The following is a 16769-nucleotide window of genomic DNA, read 5'->3' on the forward strand; positions in this document are numbered from 1 at the left end:
AAAGACCATATGATCTTATAATGTGGGGAAAGGGATTTGCATGTCTCTCCACAGGTGAAGGAACCAAGTGGATTCCAGCAAAGAACGTGAAGCTGTACCACACATCAAAGCCCACTGTCGGTTCCACTTCAGCCAGTGACCCCACGAGTGGAAGCCGAGAAGCCAGCACTGAAATGTGAACTAGGCAGAACCACTGAGAGAAGATTGTCTGCCAGAAACAGCTCAAGAAAAGAATGGAGTTTTAGCATTATTTGTGTAGATGCATGTTGCTTTTAACCTTATGTTTTAGTTTTTGTAGTAAAGCTTTACCTGTAAATCAACCAAAGACAAATGTTTGGGTTGTTTTAGCCAAATCTGCAGGCTCCGATACCATCTGTCTATCTGACACAAACCTTTTTCAACCTGTTTAGTTGGAATACCTTTACCAGAAGGTTTTGATAATGTTACTTTTGATAAATATTATCCATGTGATAATCATCACATTTCTCCGACTTCCAGCCATAGACACCAAACTTACATTGATTATCTTTTATTAGTACATGGGCATGGCTGTGAAGATTTTGAAGGATTATGCTGTATGAACTTATCCGATCATTCTGTTTCCATTCACAAACAGTTACAAAACCTAAGGGACCTAGCTAACCAAATTACAACAGATAACTCGTCTTGGCTAGACAGTTTGTTTGATGGTTGGAGCTTTGCACCTTGGCTAAGGGAACTCTGTAAAATAGGCTTGATTATTCTAGTAGTAATAATTATAGTTTTAGTAGCAGTACCTTGTATACTTCAGTGTGTGCAAAAAATGACGAGTAGGACGATGTCTAATATCTTAATTGTTCACCGGAAAGGGGGAGATGTTGGGGAAGATGAAACAGGAAAGCTTTATAAATATGATTGCCTGACAAAAGATTTTGGGAATATGAAAACTACAGGCGACATCGAAATGAAAGCCATTTTTGAAATACCAAGTCTTAGTTACTGAACAACTGGAAAACAATGGTATGGATGACTGAAGGTAATCCCCTCTTGATTGAACAATACCCTCTGCTTGCAGGCAGGTCCAAGGGTCAGAGCAGACCCTACTAGCTCAGCAGAAGGGGTCCAAAGAGTAGTTTTTAGAAGTTAAGATGTAACACTCTATGGTAATATAAGAACTCTTATAGGCTGTATGTAAATGCTATAGGATTTGTATCTTGTATTAGATTGGTTAGTGACAATTAGAATATTCAGTACAGAAGATGATTTATTGTATTGTAACCAGGACTTCAGACACTTCTCTTCACTTCTCTTCTCACTTCCTTCTTCTCTTCCACTTCTGCTCTTACCCTTGCTCTTACACTCTCTCTCTCACCCGTTCACTCTCTTGCTCTATTGGGCCTGCTCAGAGCTGAGTCTAGCAGCTCTGAGCAGTGCCCCAATACCCACGCCCTTTACAATAAACCGACTGTGTCCCAAGAACTGCATATAGAGATCTCTCGTCTCCATCTGTCACCGTCTACGTCCGGCCGTCCCGACTGGACCGCAGAACCCCCGAAACCTACAACACGGTACCATTCATGAGAAAAGGATCACTTTGTCTCTAAGAAGACTGACCTTTCCTTTACTGTAAGGGAATGTTGTTTCAAGTAACTGAGCAGGTCATTTAGAATCCAGCCAATCACTTTCTTTGGCTTCATTTGGGTCTGTTTTACCACACTTTCAAAGAATTCTGCCAGTCCATCTTCATTCTGTTTAAGAAAAATTAAATGTGTCAAAGGGATACTGGAGTGCAAACATGATTACAGAATCACAGAATCGCCACGGTTGGAAGGGACCTGTGGAGATCATCGGTCCAACCCCTCTGCCAAGGCACGGTCACCTGGAGCAGGTGACAAAGGTTACAGGTTGCAATTAATTATACAATTACACTCAGCATATAAATGCTCAGTCCTAAAGTAAACTTCGGTTGTGAATTCACTGCAAAGTCACAAAACTTTGGAGTAATTTTATTAACAGCAAACAATCTTATGCCTAGAACAGGAACGTGCAGTTTATCTGTCAGCCTGTCTGTTTCAGTGGAACTTCCAACAAATGAGCGATCATTTTTCTCTTAATGCCTCCCTAAAATTAGCATTTGGGGAGAAGCTTTCTCATCTTTGCAAGTGTTTTATGTATAATGCTAGAAAATACAATGCTGCCATCTCACAGGCTGTCATGCTACCTTTTACCAAGAAGAGCCTTTTTCTGAAACTGTCTACAGATAATTCACTTGATCTTGCAATCACTTCTATTTATTTTGGATTGAGTGAGTAAGTTTAGCTTGCATTTACCCTTCAGTGATATGGAAAGGTCGTATGTAAGAAGCAGGGTTTTATTTTTCCATTTTTTTTCAGAGAAGCTATGGTAAGCTTTTACACAGCACACTAAATGCTCAGAAGATATCACAGTGGGGGATTCAATTTATAGCCTAAGTGAAATCTGAGATTGTTTTTAGAAAAACAGATACTGCACAGTCTGTTGAATGCTGTGGTGTTTGTCATCAAGGCATTGATGGACCTTTAAATGCAGCACAGAACTCACTGGGTTTACTGAAGGCTGAAGAGGTCTGAAGTGGCAGCTCCACCTTTTCAAGGAGGAATTCAAATCCAGCATGCCACTGGACTTCTGCAGTATGTAGCATAAACACACAGGAGGACAAGCCAGCTCTCAGAAGTCAGGAGATAACGGCTTAGAGATAGCCAAGGAGCTATTCTAAGAATACAGTCATCACAGCAAAAAACATTTCTCGAAAACATACTGACTGCAGCCAGATCTCTGAACAGTTATGAGCAAAAAGACTGCAGGGTAACCAAAAAACAAAGCCTGCGTTCTCCACTCACATTCCATCAAAACAATCTCATTTGCCCTTGTTTCTAAAGGCCATTTACTGCCATAGCAATACAGAATTTTAGACTTTCCTTCTCCAAACTTTCACAAGACAAACTTCCAAAAGTTCTGGATACCACATTTTTTGTTGGTAATTATGTATGGCTTTTGAGAAGACTGCAAACTACTGACCTCTGTTCTGTGAAACAGAACAAAATTTATCTAGATTAATGTCTGATGTGCTGTAAAACTGGTGTGACAAAAATCAGACCCATCCCCTTCACCTTGAGACCATGACCAAAGAAACCAAGTTCTGGAAACCACTGAGGTCTTTTGTGAACCAAGATAAACCTTCTAACTCCCACTAGTTATCTACTGAATACACAGACATAATTCTCTTCTTCTCCAGTGTTCTGATTTAACTAACAGTTACTCTCTAATCAAACTATGCAAAACTAAGGCTAAATAGACTGGAGGAACACTTTTAACTTAAAAAAACCAGTAAGGGAATTACATGATTACCAAAGCACAGTAAACTTGATTAAAAACTGTATGTGTTAAGCAGAATTCCTACAATGATGCACTGCCAAGTACTGTACTCTTTCTAATTCACCTCAGGATTCAATAGCACAAACAAACACTCATTATTTAAACAGTGGGTTCCTTTACACAGAAACAATTGCCCATTCTAGGTAGGGAAAAGTGAGCGTGCCTGAGTGCTGGTTTCTTTACACATGCTGCAGAAGGTTTATGAACATTCCAGGCAGAGTAGGTCTAGCTACAACATTATGCACAGGCAAATAATGTCTGCAGATGCCACATGTCTGAATGCAGCTACAGAGCTCAGATGCAGCACGTCCAGTGCTTCCATCATGTACAGGCTACAGAGTGTATCCCTCGCAGTGGGCACATCCAGATTTCTGGATACTTACAGCCTGGCTGGAGTTACAGTTCTGATCCTGCTGCCAGACCTTTGAAAAATCAAGGACAAACGTATGCAGCCTTCGCATTTTAATCAGATGATTTCCAGGCAACAAGTGCAGAAAAGCCCAGGAAAACTCAGGGAGACAGACTTATATATGCAAGTCTCTGAACCCCATACTCACTACTTGCGCACACATAACCAGACACATACCCCAAAATTCACTTGCATTTCGTTTTGGGTTTTTTAAAGTGACTGTCATTTTTTGTAGCCAAAGAGAAGAAAAAACCCAGTAATGCTAGACTGAAATGAGTAAGGCAGAATGTCAAAACATCAGAATGACTGACAGAAATGAAACATTTTCCTTATTTTCTTGTCATATTAAAAAAAATGTAGGCATAACTTGATTAGCTTCAATTTCTACATACTGCAGTACTTGACTTTAATTTGGTTTACATTTTGGTAAACTTTCTTCCTGCCAAATTCCCTCCAACTACCAACACACAGACCTGTCCCTTGCGGCAAATCTGAGCTGAAAACCACTGCATGCTCCAACATGCTGGATTTACAGGAATGCTGACTGCCTGTTCTCTCTTCATTCTGAATACTCTATTCTAAACGTCATTGACAGAAAACCAGAAATCTGGAATAGCAGCACCATGTTTGTGATCCAGGCCACTCAGTGCTCCCATCAGAGACCAAATATGCTGTGATTTATTCATGTGAGTTTCACTGGCATGAAACCTGACATACCAACATTTCAATCAAATGCAAATTTCTTTCTTAAACATGGTTTAAAATGATCATTTCATAACACTGAGATGTAAAAACTCCTAGTGGTGTAGTGATTTCAGGTACCTTTTAAACAAGTTTAAAATAATACTTTACAGAACACCATGGGTACAATCTTTAGAGACACTGGGATTGTAATGCAAACTTATTCTTTTAAAAACCAGTAATGTTTCCCAAAGAACTAAAGAAGAAAACTACTTCAGTGTTCACAAATAAAATGTCATTTGCGGCTTTGTTATTCCCATTTTTGCCATCACAGTTCCAACAATAACCAACTGTGAGGTAACAACTGCTGCAAAAATGTACAAGACTGTCAGGGGAAAAAACCCCAAAGCATCCAGGAAACAAGCAGACCAGTCAAAGAAAGTTCAAACTTTTTCCTAAAGCTTCTTATAAAATGATCTGAATTCTAAAAATAAGCATAAGTTTACCTGCACACTAACATGTATGAGAATGGCACGGCATAAAACAAAATGGTCAAAACCAATTTCTCCAGAGACCCACTTCTGACTGTTTGAAGGAGTCACCAATGTGATTGTTCCACCAGGGCAATCAGCCCAAGTGGAACAGCCGCTTTTATCAGAGTAAGCAGAGGAACAGTAGGAAGACTTGGAATTCACATGACAAAGGAACCGATCAGACTGTTTTTTTTCTCGTGCTGTACTGTGACAATTGATGTATTTTCTGGTTGGACATCCCTGGACCTCAGCACACATTTTGAAAACAAAACGTCACATTAACACATTAATACATTAATATCTATGCCAGTATATCTTATTTTTTTACTCAATAGATAGCAAGATGAAAATACTATAGTACCGTAACTGGCAAAGTTGTCAGAGATCCTTCTCACTGATGTATTTACCAGATTATCAGTTTGCAGAGCAAAGCAGAAATTGCATGCAGAAGTTGAGTACCCAAATACCATGGAGTCTACATGGCTCAAAGAATTGTATCTTTATGAGTAAGAGTAGTTCTGCGTGAAGAAAAATCAGAAACATCATTTATTTCTGCAATTTATATAAAACTGCCAAAAATGTAGCTGTTTACACTTAAAGGAATTTCAGTTATGAAGATACTAATAGGGTACTCCTTCCCTTTCAGTACATGTGTCATTAGCAGGAATCTCAGTTTCTCAGCACCACAGTATGTACAGGCGGCTCCTGTGTACGAGGACAAAGCTCTGGAAGCAAGCTCAGAAGCTAGCCTGCGTGCTGGAGTATGTATGTTTTATTGTAACTTGGGCACAAAATGCTTTCTCTAACATGTTGGTGCAGAACAGACTTGGCATTTTAGAGCCATGCCTCTACAACTGCCATTTATTTAATGAGCACTCCTGGGCGCTCTAACCTGAGAGAATGCTCATTAGATGTGTGCGTGTGGCCCTATCAGCAATGCCGTGCAGCTTCTGATGCAAGCGGAACGCAGCGACAGACGCAGCACTTCCCGATGAACTAAGGTGAACGGGTCTCCCCGTGCCCAGGCAGGCAGCTCTGGTGGGGAGTGCACAGGCTGACATTCTAATGCACAGTAAAGGGAGACCTGCAACGAAGAACGTGCTCACTTCATGCATTCAAATGGATGCATTAGCTTATTACAAGCCAAATCCCAAACTACTGGTTGGAGCTCATTAATTGTCTTACACATTGCAAAAACGATTAAAAGCAGAAAGGGGAAAAGCAAAGGCAATAAAGGATTTCAGAGAACAGCTGAAAGAAAGGGCAGTTGATGAGGCAAATATATAGGGCTAGTTGGCAGAGATGACAGAAGCCACCCATACCAGCAACTTGATATGCACAAAAGGTGGGCTGATGCCAAGTGAAAGGAGTGGGTGCCCTGGGTGTGGCTGCCATGGAGTTCATGTTCTAAAGAGGGTGCTGTGTTTTGGATTTGTGACCACAGCAACACTGACAACACACAGGTGTTTTGGCTACTGCTGAGCAGCACTTTCTTTCTCTGCTCTGTTCCCCATAGCAAATAGGCCAAGGATGGGCACAAAGCTTGGTGGGGACACAGTCCAACAGAAAACCCAAACTGGTTATATTCCACACCCTGCTCAACAAGGAAAACTGAGGGAAGGGGATTTTGGGGGATGTAGTCAGTGTCATTGGCTGCAGACTGGCAGCACATCAGTCTACTTGTGGGAGTGGTGAGTGACTGTATTTGCATCATTTTTAGGTCTTCCCCTACTCCATTCCTTCACTGAAGTGTTTCTCTCAAACTGCGAGTCTTCCTTGCTTTTCCTAATCTCTTCCCTGTACTGCTGACATGGAAAATGAGCAAGCAGTTGTGGTACTCAGCAGCTGGCAGGGCCAACCCACCACAGAGAGGGAGAAGTAGAAAAATTCAGAGAAAAATTATGCAGGACCTATCTACCCTTTCTACTCCTATGTTTATTTTAATATGTGAGAAATATGTTAATGTGAAAAAATGCATGCATGAACAGGAATACTGGCTGCAAAACATGATTTTGCAGCTTATGCAATGAAATAGAAAGGTAAGAACTGCTAACACCTCTCAATACTATGACTGCAGTCTTATGACTTTGATGAGACTTATGACTCACCTACCCACCAAACAATCTGCAACTCACTAAAAAGGCACAGCAGCACAAAAGCAGTTTTCCTAATAGCTTTCCTCAGAACACAGAATCGCCTTCTTCCTGTAGAATCAGCCTCTGTACAAGTGTATTAAATTACAGAGATACAAAGAAGGGATATGAGGTAGTTATGTGCACTACTTTCCCTTCATTTATAGTCAAGGGAAAGGATCTCCTCCAGAGGACAATTTAAAGTACTTACAGTTCTGCTCTGAATCTCACTCTGAAAAAATCCTTTGCCTTCTGTCTCCACTAATGACAGTGGTAACCAAAGCAGGACATTCTCCTAGATTCGCTGGGTATGTGAAATGTCTAATCTAGGGTGAGTACACTGACTCCCTCCCCAGAGTCACCACTGGCAAAGAGAGATGAGAGTTTGCACTTAAGAAGCTCAAAGTCCTCTAGAATAATTTTGGGAGTTACAAGATTTTGCTCTCACTTCCTTATTTATAACTGTATTTGCCACATCTTTTCCCTTCTCATCTCCTCTTCTGAACCTACCCCTGGTAAACTGCACTGTGAGGTCAAAGTTGATACTATGCAACCATGTGGCATAATTCCCTAAGAGTAAAGGAGGGGAGGGGGGGTTGCTTCCAATAATGTGGAAGGTAGGTCAGGGAGCACACAAAGCTGAAATATTTAGACTTTGGATTTTGATTCGTGTTCATTAAATATGGTCAATGTGCCCAGCCTTGCAGCAGGCCCAAAGCTGAAGAGCAGGCACTTGCAGCCAAGGGTCTGTATCCAGAAGCTGTACATCTGTTGCAGTCAGTCACGTGCGTCAATGTGCAGACAGACAAGATCGATATTAAATAGCAGTCATTTGACTGCACTTTGCATGAGAAACGCTTCCTGGCGCACTGAGGTCGTTTTTCCCCACCATTCTGTGTGTATGGCTCCATGGCATGAAGTATGCATTGGACACACTTCCAAATAAGAATATTCATAAGGACTGACAGCTGGTTAATACGACAGTTGTAAATCTTTTCAAGAACCATGCAACTTTGAAGCTTCTAGGCTTATTCTAGCACTTGATCAATAGACCTACCAATAAGGTGAAGCTGTGTTCAGGAAGAATCCCATACTGTTCAACAAGCTTTTCTCTCTTCACACTGGGGAGGTCAGGAAGTCTCTCATGAATCCAATCAATATTTATCACTTGCTGATGGTTCATATTAGCTGGCAAAGATTTTGCATCGTACAGAATCAATGGGGGAAGGTTTGGCTCTGGCATGAACCTAGCAAAAACAAAGAAAAATTCCTTTATAATTATTTTCCCTCACAAGCTAAACAACAAGGAATAAAATTGATACCACAATTTTATACTTCCTGAAAGTTTTATCACCCTTTCAACTAAACAAAATATTAAAAATTAATGACTTGGTGTATCACTGGTAAGTGGAAAGAGACCAGGCCCCAAACTGTTGCAAAGTCTCCATTTTTTTTCTTCAGGTATTTTCCACGAATTGTCAAAGAGTTCATAATACAAAAGGGACAATTCAAACACTTCTGCACCAAAAAGAATAATAAAAAGTCCCAATAGATAGCACCAGTAATAAAAGACATGGAAACAGCCCACTCTTTTTGGCATCAAGCATGAATTACAGACCTGGACAAAAATGGGCCTGCGCTGGCAGGGAAGAACTCGGATTGACAGCCATCTGCCAGGAGTGATCTGGGCAGGTTGTAACCTTTTCCAGACAAACTTCAAAAATCTTGATGAAATCTCATGCTGTGCTAAAAGCAAAGTTACTGTGCTCAGCAGGGTGCCATCACAGAACAAAAGGCTCCCTTAAAGAGAAGGCCAATTCAAACTACTCAAATAACTGCGATTGAAGCAGAAACTTCACTCTTACATGATCAAATGAGGGGTTCAAAACCACCAGAAAAAAGGGCTTGGGGCTATAATGATTTCTATTTAAAATCTGCCTAAACATAGATTTTAAGTTTAATGTATAATGTGCAGCATTAAGTTACACAAAACCCTAAAAAACATAGTTTACAGTTCAATACTGTTCATAATCTTAGTACTAGTAATAATCTTTATGGTCTTTATTTGAAATATCTTAGACTCATCAGTTCTGTCTAGTTTTCATGAATTTTCGTTTGCATTTTTTCAAATTAGTCTTTTTAAATAAGCCTCATGCTTGCCCCTACCATAACAAGGAATTCACAAAATGATCAGTGCTGCATTTCTACAAAAACATAATCTAAAAAGCAGATTTAAATTAAAAGTTTGTGGGATGCTTTCAAAATTGTTGCTTTGCTGTAGCAAGATCAGTGCTAGAATATAAAATCTAACAGGAACACAGAGCTGACAAAACTAAGAGGCTCTGAAAGTTCTCCTGCAGAATTACAGTTCTCCCACTGGAAAGTGAACTCTGGGAGTAACAGGAAGCTCTCTCTGGGATGCAAAGCTAGGGAACTACTAGGAGGTTCAGTTCGAAGATGGCTCTGAGCAGCTGTGCTGCTGCCTTGCAGTGTTGCCTCAGAACTTGTTCCCAGCAGCATTGCTTTCCAACAGGACTCGTGCCTTGTCCCCTCAGCCCCACAGCTAAATCCTTCCTGGGTGACTTTATGGTTCAGTGGCTGTCATCTCACTCTTAGGGAAGGCAAAGTACTTAGCAAGGTAACACCTTCATTAGGTCTACAAAGAACTTCAAAGTAGAAACCAGCCCACGAATGCTGACACCTTTCAACAGCAGTTAGGATTTTCAAACAGTGTTTGTGACCTGTGATCAGAGAATCCAAGCATGGAGGAGCAGGGCCTGCTAGCTGAAAACCATTTCCCTTTGTATTTACTTAAAGCAGGAGCAATGTTGAACTCAGAATATTCTGATGTTTTATGTCAGGCATTCTTAAGAATGCACTTATACTGGCCATACAGTAAACCTTCAACTTTCCCACTTTGAGCTGAAGTATTCCCAGCCTAGTCTCTGGGAAAGCTCCAGGGGTTTTACCAGAAATGAGACACAAATCCAGATCTGAACTGCTCAGACTAGCACTGATTTTGTAGGTCTCTGCCCCTTCCAGTGGAAGGTAAACTTCCAACACATACTCACTGCACTGACTAACTTTACATCCTTATTACACTGGCTACACTTCAGAAATTGAATAAATCCTCAGTTCATGAAATGTTAAGTCTATTAAAAAAAATACCGATAATCCTGTTTTCCTTCTTTGTCTCTCATTGGTACTGTGCACCTAAAATAAAAACAAAACAAGATGTGAAAAGAGGTACACCACAGAATTAGTTTTATGGCAAAAACACAAACCAAAACCTCTGCCTCATGAAGATTAGGAGAGCCTCTTAAAACCACTTCAAAGAATAAGGGCATGTAAGAGGGCAGTCATTTTCACACAGACACTGCTTGATGCAGCACACAATCTACTGTGAAAAAGCCTCAGCCTTAAATTACTCCCTATGAGGAGACTATACTTGTGAACATTAGCTCTAGAAGACACAAGTTGAGCAGTACTGTATTACATCTCCTGATCATGTCACTAGGTATATGTGGGCACTCTAAAGTGGCTATTCTGTGTTTCTCCAAAATAAAAACTCACCCAAGCTTGGAATCAAAGGCTCTTGTTTCATTCAAAATTGTCCCTCCATTTTCAAGTTCTTCAATTTGCCTCTGTATTTCATAGTCTGACAGTAATAAAAGAAAAAAGAGTAAGCTTGTTAGACTACACTATTAGCTTTAGTGCACTCCACTTTTTCATTTTTCACTGCTATGCAATAATGCAATACTTTGTTGTTTTAACCTTAATGAAATCACCAGCAGTAGTTATGGGCAGAATTATCAGTCACTGTCTCTTTCTCCAGCACTGTTTCTTTCTTTGTGTGTTTTCCTCATCTTCTTTCATTTCCTTTAAATGGAAACCATTTTCTCCCAGGGACTGCAGTCAAGTCATACGTTCCTGGTGACCTTGCAGTCACCCAGTTCAGTTTTCTTTTGGAGATGTAGCAATCAGCTTTTTTTGCTCATACCCAAGCTGCATCTGAACTTCACACACATCATGTACCATACTCAGTGGAAAGCAATCATCTCCACTGGAGGACACAAAGCCATCACTACCATATTTCAGTACATGCTAGGGACCAAATCACCTGCTTCATTCTTCTTGTAGGCAGAGATTTTACTGCAAAAAACCTGCAGACTAACATGCCTGCTCTTCCCAGAGTATCCCATACTAAGATTTATTCTGTCAGGGAGCAGCAAGAGCTGCTCCATAAAGAGGGATAAGCCAGGAGTGAAGGGTGACCAGAGCCCAGGCCATGCCCTCATGGTCTGATGCAGTCCCACCAGTCTGGACAGTGTGAGCAGGGGCAAGTGCTACTAAGAGAGTCCATTCAGGGAGCTCAGGGAGAAGCAGCAGGAGCTAGGTCCTGAGACAGGACTGGGAACAAGACTACAGAACAGGTCCAAGGTCCTTCAGGAGAGAGGACTGAAAACTGGCACACCTGTGACACAGCCACTCAGGCAAGGTCTGAAGGCCCCAGCCTGAGCCTAAATGGAACTCCTGAATCCATAGGCAAGGCACATGAAAGAGACACCCAGACAAAGCTAGTCAGGGCATTTAAGGCCAATTACTGCACTCAGAAGCCTGACATATTTTATCTCAGACCACATAAAATATCTACAATATTGTAATGAAACAACCGCCATTTACCTACTGCTTTTGCCAGAAATCGTATGCTATTGATATTCTTCACTTCAGTCCTCACTCCATAAGGTTCTCCAGGGTGATGTACAGAAACATTGGCATCCACTCTCAGCTGACCCTCTGGAAAAGGAAATTTTATTAACAGAACAGTCTGCCCTGAACAGTAGAGTTAAAAACCGTGGCATGCATTAATAAACTGCATGTTATGTGCAGAGCATTAGTAGCAGATTTCTCTATGTTCAGAAAGGAGTAATGACCACTTTATCATAGCTTTCTGTTTGTCATTCCATCTCAAGCCACTGCCTTGTATCATTCAAAATAGTTTTAAATCATTGCTCGTAATTCCTCTCAGAAAACTGCATGATGCAGTGCAGCACAGATCCTCTAAGCCATACAGTAAAAAGAGCTTCTGATTCACAGCTCTTAAATAAAGGGCAGAATTAGACAAGCAAAGTGGTGGATTGTGAGCCTCCATTCCTCTCAAAGCAGCACAAAAATACCTTTTGGAATTACAATTTGATGGATATATACTACCCTAGCATGGAACACAAGAACTTAAGGTTATGTTGAACAGATTTACTAAGGTGTTCTTGGAAATTTACAGCTCAAGGACAAATGTGAGAAGCAGTGGATTTTTTTGTAATTTTCTTCTTCTCCTTCAGGAAATTGCAATCTTACCCCCCGAAATGTCCCTGGCTGCCAAAAACAGTACAAAGTTTTATATAAAAGCATCATGCACCCTCAGCCCAAAATGGACCAATGTCCTTAAACATTTTTAATGACTCAACCACAAAGAAATCATAATTGTATCTTTCTAAGTATTGTCCCTCTAAAGACATCTCTTCTGAGAAGAAAAGGCTTGCCACAGTTATCAACTGCTGGGAATACACAAACAGGAGAGGCTGTATTACATCCTGGAATGTTAAGAAACATTATTGTCCCCATATTACACAGTGAACATCTGTAGCCTTTCCCTGTGGGGTTTTTTTTTAAATTCATTTTTAAATTTCAAATACAGATAAAAAGAAACAAATGCCTACTGATTGGATACAACAGCATTATAAATGAGAGTGCAAAATGGCTCACAGTTAACACTGTGAAGATGCTACAGCTTCAGAAGCCATTCCGGTCAATAGATTTAAATTGACCGGCAAGGCCTTGGTACAATTTGTAAAAGCAGGCTGGATGACAGCACACTAATTTCCTCTGCCTTCACAGAGCCCTGCCAGACATGCAAATGAGACAAAGATGCTGGAATGACCCAACATCTCTTTCAAGGGAAGTGTTTTGCATGTGCTCCCTCTTTGGGGTGAAACTTGTACTTGTTCCAAAGGAGGAATAGTCTTGTCCTGCTCTTGCTTCATTTGAGATGTGACCTGTTTCTACTTGGATGTAGGTGTCAGCGTGACCAGACAATGAACTTAATCAGGCATAAGCAAAAGGAGACGCAGGCTGAAAATGTTCTTAAAAAAACAAAACACTTTTTTTCTTTAAGACCAGCTTATTTTTCTTTCACTTTACAATGAAATCATCTTTTCATTTGTTTGTTGGTAATGAAATAACACCTGATAAAATTGGGCACTTGTCTTCACAGTACATGCAAAAGCCCCTAAAACCTTCACATAGAAAGAAAAAAAAATCTAAATACTGTTATAGCTAACTATCCTGGAAGAAACATATTTCCAATACTGGGATTCTCCTATAAAGTCAGAAATCTCCCTGCGATAAAAGGTATCATAAAGCAATTCCAATGGCAATCTCAGGACCAAATTCAGTAGTTAAATACTGTATATATTGTACATATGTATGCCCACAAAGGCCCTTGAAGAAGCATCCAAACTGGCTGCTTAATACTGACAACTGTGCCTTATTTGATATGTGGGACATTTGTGTGAGAAAAGATTCAGAGAAATAGATAATGTCTAGCTATTATTATTTCCCACTACATTAAATTATATTGCATCAGTAGCCAACATTTATTGGATCCCATTTATTGTGCAATGCATGGACCACTCTGACTCAGTTTTTCAGGAGACATCCACTTGTATAATGGACTGAATTTGTTGCCAGACAGTGAGGCCAACTGTCACAGGCAAAAATATAGCTTACACTATGAACACTAATAAGCAGCTGCTAATTGTGGGTATGTGTGGAGAGGATGAATGCCTGAAATCACTTTTAAATTCTTAGGCAGATGTCTGCTACGTGCTACCTGTAACCGTGGGCTGGTTGTAAATTTTGGTAACATTAAGACTGAGGAAAATGGCATGACCTGAATCTTCCAATTAATGAGACAGAATCACCTGCCTGAATGCAGGCTATGCTTCTGCACATCACCTATTACGAAAATTGGGGCCTTAAAATTACAGAAAGAAGAGCTGGTGCCAGAAGCAATGTTTCCTACAAAAGGAAGTGGTCTCAGAAGGATAGGCAATCTTGGCTAAAGTTAACCCCACCACCCATTTCTGTACATGCTGTTGTTTACTCCGTCTCATCCATGACACTGGCACAAGTTTACTGCCTACATCAATTTTATGACTAGCTGAGACCTGACACTTAGAAGATGATCCTTGCTCACACTACTTTGTCCCTTTGTCCTTCCCATACTCTACAATTAAACCTTACTACAGATCTTCTGTGCTGCAGTGCTGTGGCAAGCAAGATGGAGAGAGACTGGGAGAAGCACCACAAGAGCCCTGGGGACATTTCTTCCTGCCTAGCTTTACCCCGTAAAATTACTCTGTGAGGAAACAGAACATCTAGCATGGCAAAGCTCTGCAGACAAAGGCAGGCCTATAGGCATGGCAGACACTAGGACAGACTCTGAGGATTGTAAAAACAACAGCTAGAAAAGGCTATACATTATAAGCAACTGCTGAGCAAAATAACCAGAAGCTGCAAAACCCCTGCAAATGCAGAGAATTACTGGTGACAAGGGAACATGCCTTTCTCCCCTCAGTACCTGCCATGACTGCCTGGCTGCTCCCAAGTGTTTGCAGAATGAGCTGAAGCTCTCTGACTGCTGCAGCTGCTTCCTCCCCACAGCACATATCAGGCTCCATGACAACCTCCATGAGACCGACTCCTATCGGGGAAGAGACAGGAAATTTCAACAACAGCTTTTGATCTTGGCATATGAGAGTGCAACTGGCTAAACACATGAAAGAACCTGGGCTTTTTTAAAGAAAATACTAAAAATACATAAACCCCCATGTATTATTTAGTAACTGTCACAATGGGCCTAGCTGCGGACTGCTAAAAAACTTTTCCTTCTATTTTTTTAAAGAAACAGACAAACTGCAGACAGCCCTCCACCCTTTGATGACATGCAGATCATAAGGACCCATTCCTCTGAGAACTCTCATTTAAAGCCAATCGGGTTCCACATAAATTTATTTATTTTAAACTAATTTTGGAGCAGGCAGAACTGTAAATAGATGTAGTCTAGTTTTTAGCTTCAGGACCTAACTTTCAAGGAAGCAGAGCAGCCACAGCCCTCAGCTTCAATAGACACCAGAGTGCTTTGCCCCAGTTAGGCTAGGCCAGTTAGGTTGCTGCCCATGTTGTGTGCTCCTTTGGACCACTCCACTTACAATTTCCAAGTTAAAAGAGAAAATCTACATTTCTTCAAAGCTAATAATTAAAAGAAATGTCTGACTCATGCACCAACAAATTCCAACAGCTGCTCTTTCTATACACAAAGTTGATTCACTAGGTCTGTTATATTTTACTTTTTTTAACAACACATACAGTGCAGAGCTTAAATAGCTGAGTGGCTCTATGTGACTGACACAGTTTTGAGCAAACTTGAGCCAAGAGATTTCTAACTTGCTACTGCCAATTGCCATCAACCAACAGCAAATGGGAAAGTTTACTGGCCATTAAAAAAATCAAGTATTCATCTGTTTCAAGCGTAGCAGTCATTTTTACGAATTATTTTTTCAAGGAGAGAGACATAAAGCTATTCTTATTTTTTGTCTGTCTCCTGTCACCCATTTACCTTTAAAGACTCATCTTACCCCAAAAGGAGGAGAAAAATAGGAAAATAATCCAAGCCTACCAGCCCTATTCAAGTCCACAAGAGTCTGGCTCCTTGTGTCATCATGGAGACTTTTTCCACTGTCTTGCTCCAACTGAATTTGTTTGATCCTCACAGTTTTGGTGACCATCTGGCTCATCTTGTTGTCTATGCAGAGACTGTATGACAGACTTCCATTCACTGCAATAGGAACTCTTTGCTGAGTGATTTGATAGCCAGCCTGTCAACAAAATTAGCTTTATACTCAAATGAAACATTCACTTTTCAGACAGCAGACCAAGTGCAAGTATTATTGACTAAGAACAAAACTGAAAATGCAACATCTTTTATAGTGACCTATATAAGAGGAGAGAATACAAGGACATGTAAATTCAAAAGTTATTTTGGTCAGATGAAGAGGAGGCAAGCTAGAAGATGAGCCTAGAATTCAAGATAACAGTAAGAAGCTGGAAGTCTGGAAAAAATACAAGGACTCCTCAATACAGACAAATATATGATACCCTACTAATGCTGAAGTTATCAATAATCAACTGCACAATCTCTTGCCAAGGATGACAAACTTCTCTGATACTGCCCTGGTGCAGGATATGGACTGGAGGAGGTTCTTCCATGCCTGTGGTTCCACGATGATGTTAGATCTTGTTTGAAGCCAGTTACTGTACTTCCATTCCCAAGCTGGGGCTATCCCTCATCCTCCCAACAGGCGGAATATCCCTCTTTGTCTGTTCCAAACTATACTCATTAGAGGGGAGGAGAGGGAAGGGGTGCAGGTGTGGAAATCAAAAAAATGAGAAAACTCCATTTCATTAATGTAGCAATTTAAAAGACAAGACACTGCAACCCCACGTAAGGCACACAGCTGATAAATGCCACCTCATGCCTGGGACTCCACTCAAAGGGAAACT

General features: G+C 40.7%; 1 protein-coding gene across 5 annotated transcripts in view; it reads right to left on the minus strand.

Annotated features, from left to right (window-relative positions):
• GATB (glutamyl-tRNA amidotransferase subunit B) overlaps positions 1-16769 on the minus strand; it is a 45035-nt gene that overhangs the window by 9443 nt on the left and 18823 nt on the right. For 4 of the 5 annotated variants that reach the window (XM_017736829.1, XM_017736831.1, XM_017736834.1 and 1 more), the window contains 7 exons: positions 15886-16084; positions 14788-14910; positions 11832-11945; positions 10722-10806; positions 10317-10361; positions 8206-8395; positions 1594-1727 (listed from right to left, as the gene is read on the minus strand). In XM_017736829.1, the coding sequence (XP_017592318.1) occupies positions 1594-1727; positions 8206-8395; positions 10317-10361; positions 10722-10806; positions 11832-11945; positions 14788-14910; positions 15886-16084 (890 nt within the window). The remainder of the gene's footprint in view (positions 1-1593; positions 1728-8205; positions 8396-10316; positions 10362-10721; positions 10807-11831; positions 11946-14787; positions 14911-15885; positions 16085-16769) is intronic. The other variant, XM_017736830.1, reaches the window with a different exon arrangement.

Source organism: Corvus brachyrhynchos, unplaced genomic scaffold (assembly GCF_000691975.1).
Source record: "Corvus brachyrhynchos isolate BGI_N302 unplaced genomic scaffold, ASM69197v1 scaffold175, whole genome shotgun sequence".
NCBI lineage: Eukaryota > Metazoa > Chordata > Aves > Passeriformes > Corvidae > Corvus > Corvus brachyrhynchos.